The following is a 21,646-nucleotide window of genomic DNA, read 5'->3' on the forward strand; positions in this document are numbered from 1 at the left end:
AAATACAAACATATTCAAAATTAAATGAATAATATAAACACATTTAAAATTAAGTATTGACACATCTAAATTATATTAATCTAACAAATTTTAAATTAAACAGAGTAATGCAAAAAGAAAATTATTAACATAAATACTTCAAAAAAACAAAAAACACTACGGACACATTCAAAATTATGTATAGTTAAAAGGATAAAATCTTTTATTAAACGAAAAAAAAAAAGAAAAGATAAAAAACAAAGAACTCTACTAAGAAAATGTGAAGGAAATAGTAGGGAAGAGGCATGTACAAGACGTATTTTTGGTACAGAGGAGGTGGGAAAGAAGAAGAGTGTGCTAAAGAAACGTGTTTCTGGCGTAGAGAAGGTGGCAAAGATAAAAATTGCGTTGACGGATGAGGCGGTGTGGAGGAGGAGTGTAATGATGGAGGATTTGGTGGAGATAAGGAGCTTCTGAATTTTAAAATTGTTTTGGGATATTAGGAATTGTTTGGAATGTATTATTGTTTTGGGATTTAAAACTTATTTGAAGGTAAATATCGAATTTTTGGATTTTAGTTTTTTTTTTTATTTTTATTTTAAATTTTTGAAAAATTAACATTAAATCTGTTAAATGTGTTTGATTTAATTTTTTTAAATTAATATAATAAAAAAATGATTAAAGAAATTATTTAAAGGATGACGTTTTTTTATCTTGTATGATATTGGGCCGAAAATTGTTTTAATAAAGATCTTGCCCAAAAAGTTTAGACATTTCACATTTGTCCAAAATCGAAAGAAGTATCCAGTATCCAGAGACAAACGACCTCCTCCCCTAGCCCTTCAAAAAACAAAACTCGAGCATTCACAGGAGCTGCAACGGCGTCGTATTTGATAGGGACGCTAAAGGACATCAGAATTGAAATTCCCAATTTCGAATTAGTTGCTAAGTTGAGTATCTTCTTGTTCTTGGCAGCCAAATACGCAACTCAAGAAAGCAAGAAAACGAAAGACGGAAAGAGAGAAAACATGGGAGAAAATGACGCTGAGAAAAATTTGGTGGTTTGTTCCGAAGAAGAAGAAGAAGAAGATAGCCCAATAAGGGCCATAGTTTGTCTTAAATGTAAAGACGACATAAAGCGCTTCGAGAAAACCGAGGATTGCTTCATCCTTGACTTTGATCCATCTCAGTCCCTTGACTTCTCCAAGATTTCCCTGCACGATAATGATGCCGCCGTTGATGTCTCCGTTCTTGCCCAACTTGGTCCGGTAACTACAAAACCGTTTTTTTTTTGCCACTTCTTAATCGTTATGCACACTTCTAATTGCTTTCGTTTTTCTTAAATAACAGTTACATTTTAGGATAAGAGATTTAGCGGGCACTTATTAGACATAAAATCATTGACAATGACGTGTGTGTTGTAAACCTGTTTGTTTTAACTGAAATTTGCAACTTCTATTTTAGACTCTGTGTTTGTTTGGCTGAGCTTTTAAGAAAAGATTTTTTTTTAGTTATCTTTTTTTAAAAGATCTTATAGAGAAGTAAAAGTAATTTTATGTTTGGATATCTCATGTAAAAAGGTCTTTTTATCTATCAATTATGTTTGGGTATAACAATATAAAAGTACTTTTTTTTTTTATTTATTACATGAAAAACATCTTTTTTTAAGGAAAAAAGATCTTAAAAAAAAAAAGATGTAAATTACAGCTTCTCAAAAAAGATCTTTTTTTTATTTTACTAGTGCTTTTACTTTTACTACTAGAAATTTGTCAAACACGTTAAAAAATAAAAAAAAAGATATTTTTTCATTGAAAAAAGATCTTTTTTTTAACAAAATAATGGCGCCCAAACATACACTCTATAGTGGCTAATGTTGTGTTGTAGTGATATAGGTAGCTTGCAGGGATTATCCGCACTCAAGGCATCTTTGTCTTGAATTTCCATTCACTACAAAACCTCATGAGAGCTATTGTGAGATGGTAATAATCAACCATAATTATCAATGGGAATTACATTTTTCTGATTCTTGCCTTTGACTTTGTGGAAATCTTTGGTGCAATTGCAGTGCTACTGCTATGTGTGTGATTCAGCAGCTCCTTGTAAATATTGGACCCAACCTTTATCCCCGCATTGTGATGCAGATGGTTCTAGTTACTGGAAGGGCCAGAGGAATGCCATGAGACTGGTAGCTAAGGCTAACTAGTTGTATAAAAAGATTAACTTTGAAGTTTGCTTTTTGGATATACTTGTTGAGTATTAGTAACATAACATATATCATGTAAGCTTACATTTTGGTGAAGGATAGAGGGTACTATAGTTCTGGGGTGTCTGCAATTATCATTGTAAGCATTAAGCACAGAGTATATTGTAATTTTGGAACAGGAATATCCAATATGATGTTTTTTAGTATTTTACTCAGGTAGTTTGCAACTTTGCTGGTACGAAGAGTCTTTTTCAAAGTATACCAAGGTAATTCCTAATTGAATTGGTCTTATTAGCTAAATTTTACTTGATGGAAGTGACAAATTATTCCTTCTTGATTCCCCATATCACGCATAAAGTTTACTTGAGATTATAATTTGCCTTTTGATTGCGGTATTGAAATCCAATCAAAATTGTGAAACCAATATACTGCATCTTATTATGACTGCCCTACATAAAACCAAAACAACTTTAGTGGGCTTCTGTTTAAAGCTTAGATATTATATTCCAAAAAATGAAATTTCTGAAAATAATTCTTAGACATACTTTAAAAATACTTATGTATTCATTGAGAATTTGTTTGGTTTACAATACAATTTCTCGGCAATATATAAGAAATTTCAAAATGTCCCCAACATAGTTAATTATATGTTGAGATTATTATTATTTTGAAAGATATATTGGTATGTTTATAGATGAAACTTATTCCCATGTGTAGAGAAATTTTGTATTCCTAAATTTTTAGAGGTTTAATTATTCTGTTGGTTCCTATAGTTTGACTAAATTTATAATGAGGTCTCTATACTTTTTTTTTTCTTTTCAATCGGACTCCTACTTTGCTTTTAATTTTGTAATTAGGTCTTTGTTATTGTAAAAAATATTAGATTAACGGAATATTTTTTGGTAAATTGAAAGTATTTACAATTAAAAACTAAATTAGATATTTGACCACATATTTTTTAAAAATAATATTCCATTAATATTAACATTTTTAATACGAAAAAGACCTAATTATAAACTTAACTGTAGTATATAGACCTAATTAAAAAAAAATATAACAATTTAATTATAAATTTCATAAAACTATAGAGACGAACAGGATCATTAAATTTTTAAATGAAAAGACTAAATTTGTAACAAAAAATATTTTTTTCTATCTTTAAAACAAAATCAGAATAATAACATATTTCCTAGTCATTATTTTCAAAAAAAGAAAATTATAGACTTTAAAACAAACACCAGCTTATGAAATTGAAACTTATTTTATCCTGTTATAAATATTTGTTTAATTCTTTTGGTTTTTGTAAATATCATCACTTAACATGAGATAGATTTGTTCATTAAAACGAGAAAAGAGAGATAGCTACAAAAACTTAATAATTACAAAGAGATGAATTAACATTTGAAAAAAAAATTATTTGATCTAAACTAAAAAAACAACATTTCTCTATATTAGGAAGTAAAACAACTATAGTATAATCCTTAATTTTTTTTATATATATGTTACGTATCTTTCACATATAGAAATATATCAATATCAATTATATCAAATTAAATGTATGCTCAAAATAAAACCTTTTTTCCAATAACATTCAAATGAAAAGTTTTCAAATCCGAAAGTAATATTTTTTTTTGGTGTCTAATCCGAAAGTAATATGCTCTGTCAAAGAAATGACAAATATTTTCTCTATCTGGAAGGTCATTATAGTATAAATAATAATGACAAAAATAAAGTAATTTGTACACTTTCCAGATAAAATGATTGAATGTAAAGAGAATTTATTGACGGTATGACTATATTAATAATTTTCTTATTAGAAATTTCCCCAAAAGTTAATTTTAATCATAAGGAATAAAATTAAATACAATATTCTCGTCCTTTTCTTTTTATTTGTCACTTTGACTTAATATATAATTATTTTGTTAAAATAATCTAAATAACATCTATTTTCTTCCGATATATTTATTTTCTTAGAACCAAAAGAGAATAACGTATTTATCATATTTATGAATTATATATTTCTTATTGTGACACACATTTAATAATAATAATAATAATAATAATAATAATAATAATAATAATAATAATAATAATAATAATAATAATAATAGTAGATTAATAGACAAATCAATGAGCTTGATTTACTAGTGTTAAGAGAATATTTTTTTTTATGGAAGTGTTTTAAGAGCAAAATTGATAGTAAAATAACGAATAAAAAATTTTTTTGGGTTTAATTTTGAACTCTAATAGTATAAAAGAAAAGTTTTAGATGATCATCTATTTAGTATTTACATTGTTGCATTTAGAAAATTTTTCAAATAGTAAATTTAGAAATCAATTAACATGTTAATACACAATTAAGTATAAGTGCAAAAGAAAACTTTCTTTCACATATTCAAATTACATTCTGATATTTTTAACTACAATTGAATTTTAAATTTTTCTAGAACTTGTTTGTATCAGTTTATAAAAAAAAGTTTAAGTAATTATTTTAATAAAAAAGTTTAAATAAATAAAAATAATTTAATATTTAAATATTTCATATACATTTTTTATTTAATAATTATATTTAAATATAATAATATAAAATTATTATTTATTTATTTATTATGTTAAAATAATTTTCTACAATAAAATGGGAGATCATTTAAAAAAAATGAGAATCATATCTCTTTAAAAAAATATATGAAAAACGATAAATAGATTTATAACTTTTTAATTTGAAGATAAATAAGTTATTGACCAATTAAAAATACAAAAATATTTTTTACCTTCCAGATAAGCGAGGCATCTAAGGAGCTGATTGATTTGTGAAAATATTTTCTGCTTTTTATTGTCTGTTTTCATTTTCTCAGAATGAAAACAGTAACTTTTTCGCATTTTAAAAAATTAGTTAGTGAAAAGAAGATTTATTTTTAAGTAGTATTATTTTCGAGAATTTTGAATTTTGAAATGGAGAGTGGAGAGAGCGGGGGAGAGTCTTCGAGGGTGACACATGGCGAGGCAGCCGGCCATGCCGGCGAGAGCAATAAGGGGGAGAGTGGAGGTGGGCATGCATCAGGTGAAAAGGAGGGAATTAAAGGAGACAATAACAAGATTCAAGGTCAGCGGATATCGTTCAGAGATAAAGTTGTGGGTGCCTCAACAAGGAGAGCTTTGGAGGTTGCTGATTCTCTTGATGGGGATAAGATGGCTACAGTAGTTGGTAAGCAAGGCGATTCGGAGATACCAACTGTGACGTTCACTGAAGAAGCAAAGGAGATATTGGCAGAGCCCTACAAAGATGCCATCGTGATCAAAGTTCTTGGAAAAAACTTTAGCTATACGGCGATCACGCACAGGCTTAAAGGAGTCTGGAGAACCAAAGGAGGATATGAGGTACTAGATGTCGGTTTTGGCTATTTCTTAGTTAAATTTGATCTCTTGGAGGATAGAGAAAAAGTTCTCCTTGGAGGACCGTGGATGATTACTGGTAGTTATGTTGCGGTTAAACCTTGGAGTTCTTCATTCAGACCTTGTGAAAACACTTTTGGATCTACCATGGTTTGGATAAGAATTACAGGTTTAAACATTAACTATTATCAAGAGAAAGCCATGAAAATGATTGCGTCAGCTGTTGGTAAACCGATCCGCATCGATTTAGCCACCAAGTCTGCAGAGAGAGGAAAGTATGCAAGAGCATGTGTGCAAATTAACTTGGGACTTCCAGTCATAAGAAAGATTCAAGTTGATGGTCATATGTATGACATAGAATATGAGCACTTGAATTTAATTTGTGAAAAATGTAGCTGCTTTGGGCATGTAACAAGAGAATGTGCGAAAGAGAACAACAATGACATTGGGAAGGAAACCATGGTGAAGGAGAAAAATTTGCCGTCACTGTTTTCGGTGGATAATAATGAGAAAACGGCAGAAGGTAGTCAAATCCCAGTAAAAAATCAAAATTCAACTTTTGAATTTGGAATTAATGCCAAATCAATTCCAATTATGGAGAAGCATGGAGCAGCGGGTCTTGTGCATGATAATTTACAAGAATCACGCATGGATAGGGATACTCAAGCAAAAGAGGATGAATGGGTTACAGTTAGTAGAAAAGGCAAGGAAAAAGTGGGTAAAGGCCCCAATGTAGTGCCAAAAAAAGCCAATGTAGCAATATGCTCCAATTTGGGGAGTAAGAAATTTTCTTTTGGGTCTAATAAAATGCATGCTGGATCCTCATCAAATGCAAAGGTGAAGTCTTTATCAAATGCAAAGGTGGAGCCTAAGGAAAAGAAAGATCCTCCATCCACGCTTGGCTCTTTGGGAACAACTCAGGTGGCTTTCAAGGATCAGAGTACTCCTTTTTTTAAAGTAGGGCACAAAAGGCAGCGTCCTATTTCACTTCAAAACTCACCTATTGAAGCATTGTCAACGGATTCTCGAGTACAAAAAGAGCTTGATAAAGCTAGTGTAACAACAAACTTGGAGAACCAACCTCAACAGAAGAATGATGGTTCTGCGACGCAAGTCCACCAGAAGACAATTGGAGACAGGGGTCCATCAACGTGAGGTAGAATGATTATAAATTCCAATTATTTAATTTATTTTTATGGATTGTGACCATTTAAATATTATTAGTTGGAATGTAAGGGGAGCGTCAAATAAGATGTCTCGGGTGCACTGTAAGGAGTTAGTACGAAAATTTCAACCAACTTTTTTTATTTTGGTGGAAACTCATATTGGGTTTGAAACTATGAAAGAATTTTGGGGGAGATTAGGCTATTATCCTGTAGGGATTGTAGATGCTGTTGGACATAAGGGAGGAATTTGGTTCCTCTCTGCTAATTTAAAATTTTCTTGTAAAATTCTTTGGGTTATGAATCAATGTGTAACTTTGGAAATTGATGGTGGTGGGCGAAGATGGATTTGCAGTGCGGTTTATGGCAGCCCTCAAGCCACTAATAGAGTAGAATTATGGAGTCATCTGCTTGATATTGGTTTGTGCATTCAGGACCCATGGGTGGTGGTTGGGGATTTTAATGATATTTTGAGTGTTCATGAGGTGAAGGGGGGTAATTACTATTCGACTCGCAGTAGTGTCTTTGCAAGTACTCTAGATTCTTGTGGTCTTTTTGATCTGACAACCTCTGGAAGACGGTTTACTTGGTTCCGTAAAATTCAAGGAAACAGAGAAATTGCAAAGAGATTAGATAGAGCTTGCTGTACTGCAGAATGGCGTCTTCTTTTTCCAGAAGCTTTTGTTGAAGTTCTCAGCCGTTCCCACTCTGATCATTGTCCCCTACTTATCCGATGTCAAGGAGTTCCTATCAAGAAAGGAAACCGGCCTTTTAGATTCCAAGCGGCATGGGCAACGCATCCTGATTACAAGGCCATTGTTCAGAAATCTTGGAATAGTACAGACTTTGGCATCCATAGGAAGTTGTTGGGGGTTCAAGAAGCTTCGTTGGAATTCAACTCTACGGTCTTCGGCAATATTTTTATTAAAAAGAGGGAATTGGAGGCTTATTTGAATTGTATTCAACGAAAAATGGAGGCTGACGATGATCCGATTTTGAAGCACAAAGAAGAAGAATTGAGAGCTGAGTATAATCTAGTTTTGGCCCAGGAAGAATTGCTTTGGTACCAGAAGTCAAGAGATCAATGGGTTCGGTATGGTGATAGAAATACTAGCTTTTTCCATATGCAAACCATCATTAGAAGAAAATCTAACAAGGTTCATGGGTTGCTGGTCAGTGATGGGTCCTGGTCTGATGATCCGGAAGTTTTGCAAAGAGAGGTCGTTCATTTTTTCAAAAATATTTTTTGCTCTACTGAGCCTGTTGAGGTTAATTGCATGGGAGAAATTCCTATGCCATCTCTTAGCCAGGATGCTTGTGATAATTTGTCTAAACCAGTAACAATGTTGGAGGTTAAAGAAGCTCTGGATAATATGAGCTCGTTCAAAGCTCCTGGGCCGGATGGTTTTCAAGTTTTTTTCTTCAAGGAATATTGGGATGTGGTGGGTCATGAGGTGTGGCGTACTGTTCAGAAAGCATTCTTAGGGGAGACTTTAAGCCATTCTTTGTTAGAAACTTTGATTGTTCTTATCCCTAAATGCGACCCTCCAACTAGATTGAAGGATTTTCGGCCAATAAGCCTTTGTAATGTAATTTATAAGCTAGTGACTAAAGTGCTGGTTAATAGATTACGACCTTTTTTGGATGAGATTGTTAGCCCAACTCAGGGAGGGTTTATACATGGTAGAGGAGCGCCTGATAATATTATTGTGGCCCAAGAAGTTCTTCACTTTCTTAAGCGGACAAAGTCTAGAAAAGGAGCTATGGCTTTTAAGATTGATTTAGAAAAGGCTTATGATAGAGTTGATTGGAATTTTCTTGAGCACACTCTTGAATCTTTTGGCTTTCCTTCTCTAATTATTCGGCTTGTAATGAATTGTGTTCAGGCTTCAAATCTTTCCATCCTTTGGAATGGGAATAGATTGGACAGCTTCCAACCTCGCAGAGGGCTCAGGCAAGGAGATCCAATTTCTCCTTATTTATTTGTTTTGTGCATGGAAAGATTGGCGTGCTTCATTTCCAAACAAGTTGACGAGGGTATTTGGGATGGTGTGGCTGTTTCTAGAGGAGGACCTAGAGTTTCTCACTTGATGTTTGCAGATGACCTCCTCCTTTTTTGTAAAGCAAAGAAAAATCAAGTTCGGAATGTTGTGCACACCTTGGAGTTGTTCTGCAAAGCTTCAGGTATGAAGGTTAACATTGAAAAATCTAAAGCTATTTGTTCTAGAAATATCTCTAATAGAAGGAAGGAAATGTTGTCTGGTGTTTCTCATATTCCTTTTACTAGTGACCTAGGCAAATACTTGGGGGTGAACCTTAATCATCCTCGAGCTGCTAGGTCTATTTTTGCGGACTCTTTAGAGAAGATCAAGAATAGGCTGGCTAGTTGGAAAGGTCGGCTCCTTAACAGAGCAGGCAGGCTTTGCTTAATTAAATCTGTTGCTTCTTCTCTTCCTATTTATCAGATGCAAGTGACTCTTTTTCCTACTTCAATTTGTCAAAAGATTGATTCTGTGCTTAGACAATTCTTGTGGAAGGGAAAGGTGGGGGAGCGATGCTTAAATTATGTCAAGTGGAGCAAAGTTGTCACTCCAAGAAAATATGGAGGCTTGGGAATTAGAGATACCCAGTGTGTAAATTTTGCTTTATTAGGAAAGCTTGTTTGGCAATTACTGCATAATAATGATAAGCTTTGGGTAAGAATTATGTTGGCAAAATATTTATCTGGGAGGTCTTGCTTTTCATCCAGTTTTTCTAATAATGTTTCAAGCACTTGGCGAGCGATTTATAAGACAATAGAAAAGCTTCGTGATGGTTTTGATTGGTGTACAGGCAGGATGTCTCAATCCTTTTGGTATCATGCTTGGCGACCATGTGGAACGCTAGCTCCTTTGGTTCCTTTTGTGCACATCTCTGATTCTCACTTGAAGCTAGAAGATGTCTGGTACCATGGACATTGGCGGTGGGATATTCTTTGCACAATGATTCCGGAAGAAGTTAAACTTGATTTGATGCTCTTTGATCCTATCAAGCAGGCAGGAGATAAAACAGGTTGGTTTTGGACAAACTCAAATACTCTCACCTACTCGACTAAAAGCGGGTATGAATGGCTATTGAAGAAGAAATTTGGCTGGAACGATAATGAAAATTGGCTTTGGCTTTGGCGCTTAAGAATACCGGAGAGGATAAAGTGTCTGCTCTGGCTTTGTCTCAACAACGGAGTTCCCACAGCTAGTTACCAGTTTCAAAGAGGTCTTGCTACTTCTGATTTTTGTCAGCGATGTTATCTTGCTCTAGAGGATATTAACCACTGCTTTAGGACTTGCCAAAAAGCTCGTCAGATTTGGATTAGCTTAAATTTGGGAATGACCGCTGAGGACTCTAGTTTGGATTTTGTGTCTTGGATTCGTTCTAACCTCAACAAAAATGAGTTTCTCTTTGCAGCGGCCTTTTGGTGGATTTGGAGGGATAGGAACAATGACATCTTCCATCAAGATGATCCATGGAGTAAGGAGAAAATTGTTCACTTAGTTCAACATGCTGCTTGCGATTTCTCTAAGGTTGTTACTAACCAAAAACATATTATTCCTTCCTCTTTGCAATATAACTGGGAACCACCTCCAATGAATGTCTGTAAAGTGAACTGCGATGCAAGCGTTTTTGAAAATGGGCAATTAGCGGGCTTTGGATGTATTATTAGAGACAGCATGGGAATTTGGATGAAAGGTTGTTCTGCCAGTATACCTCTTTCTAGTGTTCTCTCTTGTGAGCTTCATGCTATTTGGAGAGGGCTTGTTATGGCTTGGGATTGCGAGTATAAAGAGGTCATATGTGAAACTGATAATCTTGATGCATTTCTTCTTGTTTCGCGAGGCACAACCAGCATGATTACGAATGACTCTGATCTGCTTGGCAAAATCAAAGAGATGCTTCAGCGCAATTGGACAGCTACTTTAGTGCTCATCCAGCGTACAGCAAACAGAGCGGCTGATTTAATGGCTAAGACTGCTGCTTTAAACAAGCAAGTGTATCTAGAGTGGTTACAACCCCCTAATAATTTAGACATTATTATTAGAGAGGAGTACTACTCTTTCTCTTAGGTGTTTTTTCTTTGTGTTATGTTTAGTCACCAAAAAAAAAGATTTATTTTTAAGTATCGAAAATAATAAAAATATATTTAGTTGGTTTATTTTCAAAATGTAATTTCAATAGTCTAAAATCACAAAACTATATTTTTATTAAATGTATAATTTTAGTTATTTAATTTTTTATTAAATTAACAATTAATTTTTATACGGTATCAATATGAAATAAATTATTATGTTATTATACTATTTTAGAAAATTTTGGTATCTCTCAATAAAAACAAGATTTTATATTTTTTATAACACTATATAACAATAAAAACAATATAGTACGTACTCAATACTAAATAAAATAAAAAACTTAATAAATACATATTTTAATTTTAATTAGAGCGCTTTTTTTTTTTAATTACTTTGTCTATGTACTCAAAGATACAAAGATCAAAGCTAAAATAAAAGATTGAAAGGGTTAAATAAAATAAAAAATAAAAAAAATTTCACATTTTCAAGAAATATATGTATAAATTGAAGGTAAATATGGATATACTAATAACAAAATGTATAGAAAAAGAGGAAAAGATAAAAAAGAACCAGCTAAATACACTTGGTAAATATAGTGAAATTTGAACATATACAAAAGAGTAAGAGGGATTTGAATCTTTGTCCCAAAACTAAAAACACCATATCTTGATTTAAAAACATTTTCAAAAGTTAAAACTGACTGAAAATATGAAAATAATATTTTTAACTTTGTTCTATTTTTTTTAAATGTTTTTGTTAAAAATATTTTTAAAATACTTAATCAATGATATGTTTATGTTTTATTTTTATTTTCATCGAAAAAATAAATGAAAACGGTTAAACTAATCGGTCCCTACATCTCTCTAAAAATTTATTCATTCTCGTATATTTTAAATGGAAGAACTTAGATGTCTCAATCTTAAAAAATGAAAAACATATACAAAAGAGTAAGAGAGATTTGAATTTTTGTCCCAAAACTAAAAACACCATATCTTGATTTAAAAATATTTTCAAAAGTTAAAACTGACTGAAAATATGAAAATAATATTTTTAACTTTGTTCTATTTTTTTTAAATATTTTTGTTAAAAATATTTTTAAAATACTTATTCAATCTTATTTTTATGTTTTATTTTTATTTTCATCGAAAAAATAAATGAAAACGGTTAAACTAATCGGTCCCTACATCTCTCCAAAAACTTATTCATTCTCGTATATTTTAAATGGAAGAACTTAGATGTCTCAATCTTAAAAAATAAAGAATATTTTTATATTTTCAATTAATCAGCAATTTATTTACATTTATATTTATAAGAATTTTACTTACAATAAACATATATTTTACAAATATGAATCAATTCAGTTTGTATTCATAATTTTTCAAAATTTATATGCATAAATTAATAAAACTTATTTATTAAAGACAATTTAATATTTATAATAATCAAATAATAATTAAAAATATTAAAAAATACTGACCTAAGAGTTTTTCTTTATTTTTTCTCAAAATATATTTTTAATTTTATAGAACTTTATTTATACTTAAATTTTTTTTTCAAACACCTACAATTTTAAAAAATGATTTTTTTTCTTAATTTTTTTCACTATGACCCACGTATAAAGATAAGGATGATAATATTATAAAATAAAACAAAATTAAGCCAAATTCTTTAAATAAAACTTTTTAATTTAGTTCCAATGCCGAACGGTAGTCTGGGGCGATGTCTTGAATTCCGAAAATATCCCAATTTGAAATTCGATCCTACTATTTAAACTGAGACTGCATCCCCCACTTTCTCCCTCACCCATTCTAAATTCTCTCCATTTCGAATTGATCAAGTCGGTGACAACACCAGAACGCTGCTTGTGTTCGGTGTTAATGGCAGTGAAAAGGAAGAAAACGGAGTCGTGCAATTCGAGCGGGAAAAGGGGGGAAGCCAATGAAAAGAAGCAGAAGAAGAAGGAGGCTTCTCCTTCTCCACCAACACCACCACTACGAGAACGAGATGATGGAACACCAGTGAGGGCCATTGCTTGTCTCAAAATGCACCATGATATGAAGCGATTCGAGGAAACCGATGATTGCTTCATCCTTGGATTCGATCCTTACGAGCCTGTTTCCCTCTCGCAAGATGACGGCGTCGATATCTCTGTTGTTGCTGAAAAGGGACAGGTATAACTACAACCTAGTCTTCTGTTTGACTCTCACTTGAATCTGTGTTTTATGTTTGGATTGTTTGACTATTTCGAAAAGGTTTTGATTTTGATTTGTGCAGATTTACGTGAAGGTATAAAATGAGTTCAATTTTTAAGTTCAAAACGTTTAGTAATGAGATAAACATGGATTCTTTTTGAGATGCTGGTTGTGAAAGATTTCCAAGATTTTTATTTCTGATAACAGTAAATAAGGGCATGTAATTTGCAAATTCTTGTACTGCTATAAATCTCATATTCTCATCTTATTTAATTGACTGCCCTAATTGATGTCTTGTTTAATGTTATTTCAATACTTGACAACATATAGTGCAATACAATAATCCCATACTATCAATTGCAATCCTTCTAGATAGCAACTTGGATATCTAGATTCTCGAATAAATGATATATTATGGTCATAACAAACAGGTGGCTTGTAGAGATTACCCGCATTCAAGACATCTGTGTATCAAGTTTCCATTCAAGACAACATCTCACGAGAAACACTGTGAATTGGTAATGCAACTTGCTCTTTTCAAAATAAAATACTACTATTAGTTCAATTTTATCCCATAAATCACATTGTGAGAATAACTTGATTTGAAATTTGGCTCCATCATGCAGTGCTACTGTTATGTCTGTGATATTACTGCACCTTGTAAATACTGGAGGACCATTGAGGGTCATTGCCATGCAGAGAATACCACTGTCTGGAAGGATGTAAGGCAGGGTATGAGGCACAGCAAACGTAATTCACAGAGGTCAAATGGTATTTGATGTATTATGCAGCTGTCAAACTCTACCTTAGAATTTGTCATTATGGTGGGTTCCCTGTAATTTTGGGATCTAGGGTACAGGATGGGATGTATAAGGTTCTCCCTCAAGATATGATTTCTAATCCTAATATGAAAAGTTGGTATGATATATATCAGGGTCTCAAGTTATATTCTTGTGCTTATATAGAGGTGTAGTATAAATCTTAGACTGAATGCCAAAGCATTATAAAATGAAAAATGTTATGCATAGAATATATCATGATGAAATGTGGTATTCAGTTGGATTAAGTTTATATCTCATGTAACATTTTACTTTTTGGTATACAACACAACTCAAGATAGATTTCAAGACTATAATTGATTTTAACATTAGGAGCACTGTCACACGAAATAAAGCTGCTTTACTTAAATGTTATATATCAATATAAAATATAAGATTTAGAGCATTTTATATTGGTAATATTTTGTTTCGGATAAACTTTATGTTGACTAAGTCTAAAAATGGTTTTTGAGATTAACCGCATGTATCTAAGTGGTCATTGATATTTCAATTGCACTATTTATATTTTGAGATAGAGTTGGGGGTTCACACTAGTCTTGAGGTCCATTTCCAACCATAACTCAAGCTCCATTTCTGACAATGACTCACTAAATGGAGTGATGAGTTGGTAGATGACAATGGAATTTTTTAGGATTGGTATTTCTATCTCTATTTAGAGTAAACTACCATTTCTACCCACGAAAGTTGAAAACGCTGATACATCTACCCATAAAAAAAAAGAAAGTTACTATTTGTACCCATAAAACATGAGTTCCATATAACAAAATTATTCGAACACTAAAAAATCACATAAAAATCCCAAATTACCCTTATCATCATCTGCATCATCTTTTCCCCTCCACCATTACCACCATTAACCCCATCATCTCTCTCTCTTTCCTTCCATTTTCTGAGCTCGTCGCCGTCGCCAGAGTCCGTCAACTTTGCCAACTCCTTCCTCTCTCTCTCTTTCTCTCTCTTTCCTTTTGTATTTTGCTTCTCTCTCTTCTACTTCTTCGAATAATGGTTGCGTGATGTAGGTTCAATGGTCTCTGGGTTTGTAGACTGGGGAAGAGCGGGTGGAACTACGGACTGGACAGGGGCTGGAGCTCTGTGTCAACGAGAGATGGAAGGCTAGCTGGAACGGGTTGGGACAGCGGTAGTGATCAGACAACGGCAGTGGCTCTATGGTTGTAAAAGGCGGCGAAAACAGAAGGCGACAGTGGTCCTGGGCTCGCGGAGGTAAGGCGAGGGGAAGAAGAAGAAAGAGAGAGGGAAAGAGTGGAGGAGGAAAGAAAGGGGGGAAGGACGTGGCGGCGGCGAGTGGAGGTTGGGTGGGACTTGACAGCGCCAACGACTGTTGAGTGCTGCAGCGGTGGTTACGCAGAGGAGCTAAGAAGGGGTGAGAGAGAGGAAGAAGAGTGGAAATCAAGTGAGGGGGAACATTTTGATGTTCGCCGGTGGTGGTGCGGTGGTCTCAGATAATTTACTTTTTCTATTGTTGTTATTGTTGCTTTATGTGAAGATGATAATGGAGGTATAATAGTAGTGGTGGTGATGGTAGTGATGAAGGAAATGAGGTGGTGGTGTTTTTGAATTGAGTGATGATGGTAATTAGGGTTTAGGATGGTGGTGAGAAAGAATTTCGGTGGTAGGTTTGGGATTGGAAAAGTGGTGGTGTGGAGTAAGTGGTAGTGGTGGGGTAATTTGGAAATTTCAAATAATATTTTTGGATTTGGATAGTTTTGTTAGCAAAAGTTTATATTTCATGGGTATAAATGGTAATTTCCTTCTTCTATGAATGGATATGTCAGCGTTTTCAACTTTCATGGGTACAAATGGTAGTTATTCCTCTATTTATCATGATGCTCCTTAAAGGAAAAGTCTAGGGGCCAGCAACTTTTCCAAATTCTGGCCAGCATGTAACCAGCAAAGAAAAGTGAACCATTTGATGAAATCTCACACCATTAAAATCATTATTGATAACTATTTAATGCCTACAAATCACAAAAGTTACTGGCCCCAAGCACTCCTCCTCCTTAAAAATCACGAATTTCTATTTATCGATCTCCATGAAGATAGCAGATTCTCTCAGAGATCCATGAGTCCTAATTGATTTTTTTAACAAATAAAATCCTCAAAGCAAGACACAAAATAATTAACATAACATAATATAATTTAACATAATTTAACTTAAAAGATAAAAATTCATAATTTATTCATTGAAAAACACAAAATAAAGTTAAAGTATAATATAAAAATATATTCATATCATTTAAAGGTTAAATCATTTTAAACATGTAAAATTATTCATGTATTTTATTTTTATCAAATTTCTATGATAATATTGTCTAGATCTCATATTACCAAATCCAATAATAACTAGAATTATAATTTTAGACTACTATATAAATGGAATTGAGGATTATATTGTTATTTTACGTCATAGAAGTTTTCTCATTCTTGTTCTTATTTATTCTTAAAGACGAGTACCCATTTTTCGTGGAGACTTGATGAATTTTTGTTTTTGTCCCTGTCATTAATAATACCAGTAGATATTCATTTTAATGTGTTTTTCTCGCCATCTCTAATCATCATTGTCACGTCAGACACTACAACAGTTATTTGATGTGATAAATGAATATTGATGACCCAATATAGTCCCTAATCTTTTTATAATCCTAAGTACAGTGAATCCTCTCTAAACCCTAAATTGAATCAATTTGTGTTTTATACTTGTTCATACTATGATATTGAAAACGTATGTATGTACAGGTGGGTGGTTGTTTTAAATGTTGTTTCATGTGTAAGTTCATAAGGTCTTTTATTTTCTTTGTTCCTTAAACTACACGCTCTCATCTCCTTTGTCGACGGTGTCCTCTTTCCCTTCTACTTTTTCTCTTTAAAAACCCAAATCCATCACACGACATGCAGAAAACCTCCACCTCCTCGTCAAAACGAAACCCGACTCCAGCTCGAGTCATCTGTCTTACTAACCGACTCTTTAGCTGCCACCACCACACTCTCTTTGTCCAAACGGCGGAGAGACTTTTTTCAGGAAGAGCGAAAAGAACTCAAAAATACATAAACAATAGCGCAAAAGAGAATTCGAGCTCCTTGCTGCCTAACTCCCATCCTTATCATGGTTCCAAAACTGAAAGGATATATTAAGAATGAAGAAACTATAGGAAGCACAAGTATAAAACGCAAACTGATTAAAGATGGAATTTAGAGAAGATTCACTACATTAAAGGCTATAAAAAGGATTAAGGCTATATTAGGTCACCAACATTCACTTGCCATATAAGGTCGTTGTAGTGCTGGCGTGGAAGTAATAATATCATCTCATAATTGTGTTTAGTGATTCATTACCGAGAAGGGCTTTAGGACTACTTTAGTGCAATTAGAATCTCTAAATAATGGATGTACGCAACCAATTTTAGGGACATTTTGGAGCTTTAGTTCTCTAAGTTAGTAATGACAGTACTATAATATTAGTAGTGATGTGAAAAAGAAAAGAGTGAAACCTCATCTTGACCTCTGGTGATTTCACAAAAATCCCTATTCGCACCCTAAATAAAGTTTAATGTCATCACGACTCCTATCATTCACTTCTGTTAGACATTATGTATAACATCCTAATTACTCTAAGTCTTACCTCATGTCATAAAACAAAGATTAATCAAATGTTACGACAATTCTAAGACTTATATAAAGGATTAGTAATACGAGGAGCCCGATGAAGAAATAAGCTAAAAAGCAGAGTTTCAAAAGCGCAAAACGTTCACACGAAGCTACAAGCATAAAGGTACAAGATATAGATATAAGATAATAGGGCATAGGTAGATATAAGAGTATAGTAATCATAAGATACTAGCTTCAGTCCACGAATTTCGGCTGACTAGTTATATACAGACATACAGAATTTTGAAAGTTACAACAGTATACAACATATCTCTCTCAAAGTAAGCCTCTAAGGTAAATATAAATACAAAAGTGAGAGTACTGAAGAAAAGTAATCAAAAGATTCCAAAAGATAATCAAGATCCTCCACTCTGTCTCCATCTTGCAACTCACCGAGGTGGGTTACGACCTGCATCTGAAAAACAACAACAAAATATGGTATGAGAACTGGAGGTTCTCAGTATGGTAATAATGCCCAGTAACGTAAGATATAAGATTTCGGGACGCCAGAGGTAATCCTACAACTTCATATCAATCATAATATTCAAGCTTAAAACATAGTTAAGTTCAAGACCACCACTTAAAACCATAATGAACGGGGCATTCTTTCTTAAAGGAATTCTAATCTAACAGTCACGCCGCTGTCCCACAGCCTTCACCAGCCTAACCTCCATGCGATCCCATTGTCATCGCCTACCGATCCTCCTCAATCCCAGTAGAAAACACAAGTAATAGCAATGCAAGTAAAACACAAGTATAATCACGTATATCAAGTAATTCAAGAAACAACTAAGCATGTTATACAATTAGGCAAACAATGCAAGTCGGCAAGCAAGCAAACATATAGAATATGCACATGATGAATGCCTGCCCTATTTGGCTGTGATATCACATCGTCGGTTCAACTGCCAACCCGACACATCCCCATAGAGATGTCGCCTTTCGGTCACGAATAAAATGGGAACTCCCTGGGATATCGTTCCTGGCACACGGTCTAGGATATAGTGCCTGCACACTCTTGTGATTCTGAAAGGATGCGAGTGGGATATTCTGCCACAGACTTCACATCTCAACGTAAGCAAGATTAGCCACTGTCCTTACGCCACCGCCGCAACCTCGATAAGCGGGATTAACCACCGTCCTTGCCAAACGTATAGCGTCTCAACAATCTCAGTATAAAACAACATATCAGTGGTTTTCAAAATTTATTTTCAGTACTCAGTAAAGTCAATATTTTAACCTCGAGTCCTAGACTCGTCTCAACCATCAGTAGTCCATAATTCCACAATCCATCACACAATCATTATTACAGTACTCCGCCATCTCACCCAACTAATCCATCCTCAGTACTCCAAAAACTTAAGTCTCTGTCTTCTAGATTCATGCGGAAATTCACTAAATTAAGTTACTAACTCACCCTTAGGAGTATTAGGACCTAATTACTAGATAGTATTCCTAAACAGTACTTAAAGAATGTTTGGAAAGCTAGAGAACCTTGAAAACGAGGAAAAACGATTTTTCAGCAAAACAGGGCATCCGCCTACGCATGCATGGTGCCGTGTACACGCGGTCATTGAAATTTCCCATGTCGTGTACGCACACGTGTGCCGTGTACGCGAGGAGGCAAGGCAGGAACGATCGCCCGCGTACTAAGTCATGGGGTCGCATACGCGTGCGTGAGTTTTGGCCCATCCTGCGTACACATGCATATGCCACGTACGCATGGAGGCCAGGCAGAATTGCACGCTCGTGTATGGGGTACCCGCATACGCATACACTCCCAAAATTTGAAAATTTTGTAAAGTTGCAGAATTTAGTTTTAAACACCAAATTTAAACGTTCATAACTTCCTCTACAAAAATCTATTTTCATCAAACTTTATATCAATTTAAAACTCTTTGAATCATCTTTAATTTTAAACAAATTCCAGCCAATTTCAAAAACAGAGGCTCAAGTTATGATCCATCAAAGTTCACTAAAAACTGATTTTTACCAAAAGTTAGCTAGGTTCTCAAACTTCTAAAATTCACAATCAAGACCAATTTATCATATAACCAAAATAGTGCAATGTGCCAAAATCATGTTCATATATCTTCCAATTCATTCCACAACCTACCAATACACATTTTCATCATTTTTATCTAAAGATTCCTACTTACACATCACCACTATTCAATAATTAACAACTCAACATCAATTCAACAATCCTCAACATTCATCAATATCAACAAGCATCATAATCCATTTATCACTCCTCAAAATTATCATTATGCAACTTCAATCTCAAAATCAACAACAACACCAAAATTCAAGATCAACATTTATCATAATCATCAATTCCATCATACATAATCAATTCAATCCTATCCTATGGTCCACTAGCCTAAATGTCCAGAAATATTACATATTACATAGAGGAAACCAAAACCATACCTTGGCTGATTTACAATATGCTCTATACACTAAATTTGTGTCCAAACCAAGCCTCCAATCACAAGAATTAGCTCCCAAGGTTCCAATTCCACAACTTCAACTTCCAATTTGATTTTACACCAACAATATTTAATCTAAACCACATATATCACTACAATTAACCTCTAAACTCAAAATCTAAAAAATCCACTAGAGGGTTAGGGTTCTTACCTTCTCCAAATATCATAGGATCACAAGCCAATAATCTCTTCAAGTTAGATTGATCCTAAACACATCAAAACATCAAAATCTTAAAACCCCAAGCACTAAATTTTTGGATTTATGGAAAGAAAGGCTGAGAGAGAAATCGATACTTTTTCACCAGTTTCTTGGGTGGATTTTGTAGAGCTCTTCGTGGTAATTGCGTGGCCGTAAACGGTGCGGCAATTGGAGCTCCGTAGCTCAAGTTATGAGCTTGGGAAGTTAGAGGTGAATAGTAACAATGGAGGGTTTCTCTCCTTCTTCCCAACTCAGCTACATGTGTTGTATTTGTGGCTGAGTATGGTTCATTAATGTGTGTTATATATGTTGGACTTGGGCCCAATTTAGGTCCGGTCCAACCCGTTAGTGTTTTTAGCCTGTTTGGCCCAAATTTGAGCCAAATATTTAAAATTAGTGCCCGGTTTTCAACTTTAATTATTTCCCTAAGTTTTTCTATAGTTTTTACTGCTCTCACACAGTACTAGAAATATTTAAGCTGGTACTACCGGCTAATTTACTGGTATGCATTTTTACATAATTTTTCGCAGAAAATTACATTTTTCAACTCAAAAAAATCTACTGAGTTCAAAAATTATATTTAAATTTTCTAATTAACATTCTAAATTTTTGAATCCTATTTTGGGCAATTAGATTATTTAATTAAGCGGTTAATTAATCGCGGTTCTTACATTCTCCCTACCAAATAAGAAATTTTGTCCTCAAAATTTAGTGATTACCTGAGAATAGCTCGGGATAATCTTTTCGCATCTCGAACTCCAACTCCCAAGTATGCTCTTCCACTCCCGCTCTTCTCCAAGCCACTTTAACCAACATAACTTTCTTTCCACACAACTTCTTCATACTAGTGTCGTCAATTCGTACTAGTGTTACTGGAAAAGTCAGATTCTCCTTCAACTCAACCAACTCGGGCTCTAACACGTGAGACGTATCCGACGTGTACTTACAGAGTTGTGACATGTGGAATATCTCATGTAAGTTAGACAAACGTGGCGGCAAAGCTACTTGATATGCCACCGGCCTGACTCGCTTCAAGACTTCAAAAGGTCCAATAAACCTCGGATTCAACTTCTTAGTTTTGATCACCCTTCCAATCCCAGTTGTCGGAGTAACCCACAGAAATACATGCTCACCCAATTTAAATTCCAACAGTTTCCTTCTTTGGTCCGCTTAACTCTTCTGTTGGCTCTGTGCAGTCAAGATTCTGGCCCTAATCTGTTTGATCTTCTCAGTGGTCTCTTCCACCAAATCCGGCCCTAACATACTTGCTTCACCGGCTTCATACCAACACAGTGGAAATTGGCACTTCCGTCTATACAAAGCCTCATACAGAGCCATTCCGATGCTCACATGAAAACTGTTGTACGCAAAATCTACCAATGGCATGTAACGGTCCCAACTTCCCGGTTGATCCAAA

General features: G+C 34.0%; 2 protein-coding genes across 2 annotated transcripts; both read left to right on the plus strand.

Annotated features, from left to right (window-relative positions):
• Window positions 1-880: 880 nt before the first annotated feature.
• On the plus strand, window positions 881-2,459 carry LOC107623399 (RPM1 interacting protein 13-like). The gene is made up of 3 exons (XM_016325637.3): window positions 881-1,247; window positions 1,872-1,958; window positions 2,045-2,459. Exons 1-3 carry the CDS (start codon window positions 1,008-1,010, stop codon window positions 2,180-2,182), a joined length of 465 nt encoding a protein of 154 aa, XP_016181123.1. The 5' UTR covers window positions 881-1,007; the 3' UTR covers window positions 2,183-2,459.
• A 10,086-nt stretch (window positions 2,460-12,545) lies between these two features.
• LOC107623398 (RPM1 interacting protein 13) lies at window positions 12,546-14,107 on the plus strand. The gene is made up of 3 exons (XM_016325636.3): window positions 12,546-13,015; window positions 13,468-13,554; window positions 13,663-14,107. Exons 1-3 carry the CDS (start codon window positions 12,722-12,724, stop codon window positions 13,813-13,815), a joined length of 534 nt encoding a protein of 177 aa, XP_016181122.1. The 5' UTR covers window positions 12,546-12,721; the 3' UTR covers window positions 13,816-14,107.
• The last annotated feature ends 7,539 nt before the right edge of the window (window positions 14,108-21,646 follow it).

This window comes from Arachis ipaensis, chromosome B10 (genome assembly GCF_059453495.1).
Source record: "Arachis ipaensis isolate K30076 ecotype BB chromosome B10, ASM5945349v1, whole genome shotgun sequence".
NCBI lineage: Eukaryota > Viridiplantae > Streptophyta > Magnoliopsida > Fabales > Fabaceae > Arachis > Arachis ipaensis.

Bases quoted from the DNA above. Each gene is read 5' to 3' on its own strand.
- LOC107623399 (XM_016325637.3), top strand. From the start codon at position 1,008: ATGGGAGAAAATGACGCTGAGAAAAATTTGGTGGTTTGTTCCGAAGAA. The intron at 1,248-1,871 runs GTAACTACAAAA...GTAGTGATATAG, and splicing joins TTCTTGCCCAACTTGGTCCG to GTAGCTTGCAGGGATTATCC. The intron at 1,959-2,044 runs GTAATAATCAAC...GTGCAATTGCAG, and splicing joins ATGAGAGCTATTGTGAGATG to TGCTACTGCTATGTGTGTGA.
- LOC107623398 (XM_016325636.3), top strand. From the start codon at position 12,722: ATGGCAGTGAAAAGGAAGAAAACGGAGTCGTGCAATTCGAGCGGGAAA. The intron at 13,016-13,467 runs GTATAACTACAA...CATAACAAACAG, and splicing joins TTGTTGCTGAAAAGGGACAG to GTGGCTTGTAGAGATTACCC. The intron at 13,555-13,662 runs GTAATGCAACTT...TCCATCATGCAG, and splicing joins ACGAGAAACACTGTGAATTG to TGCTACTGTTATGTCTGTGA.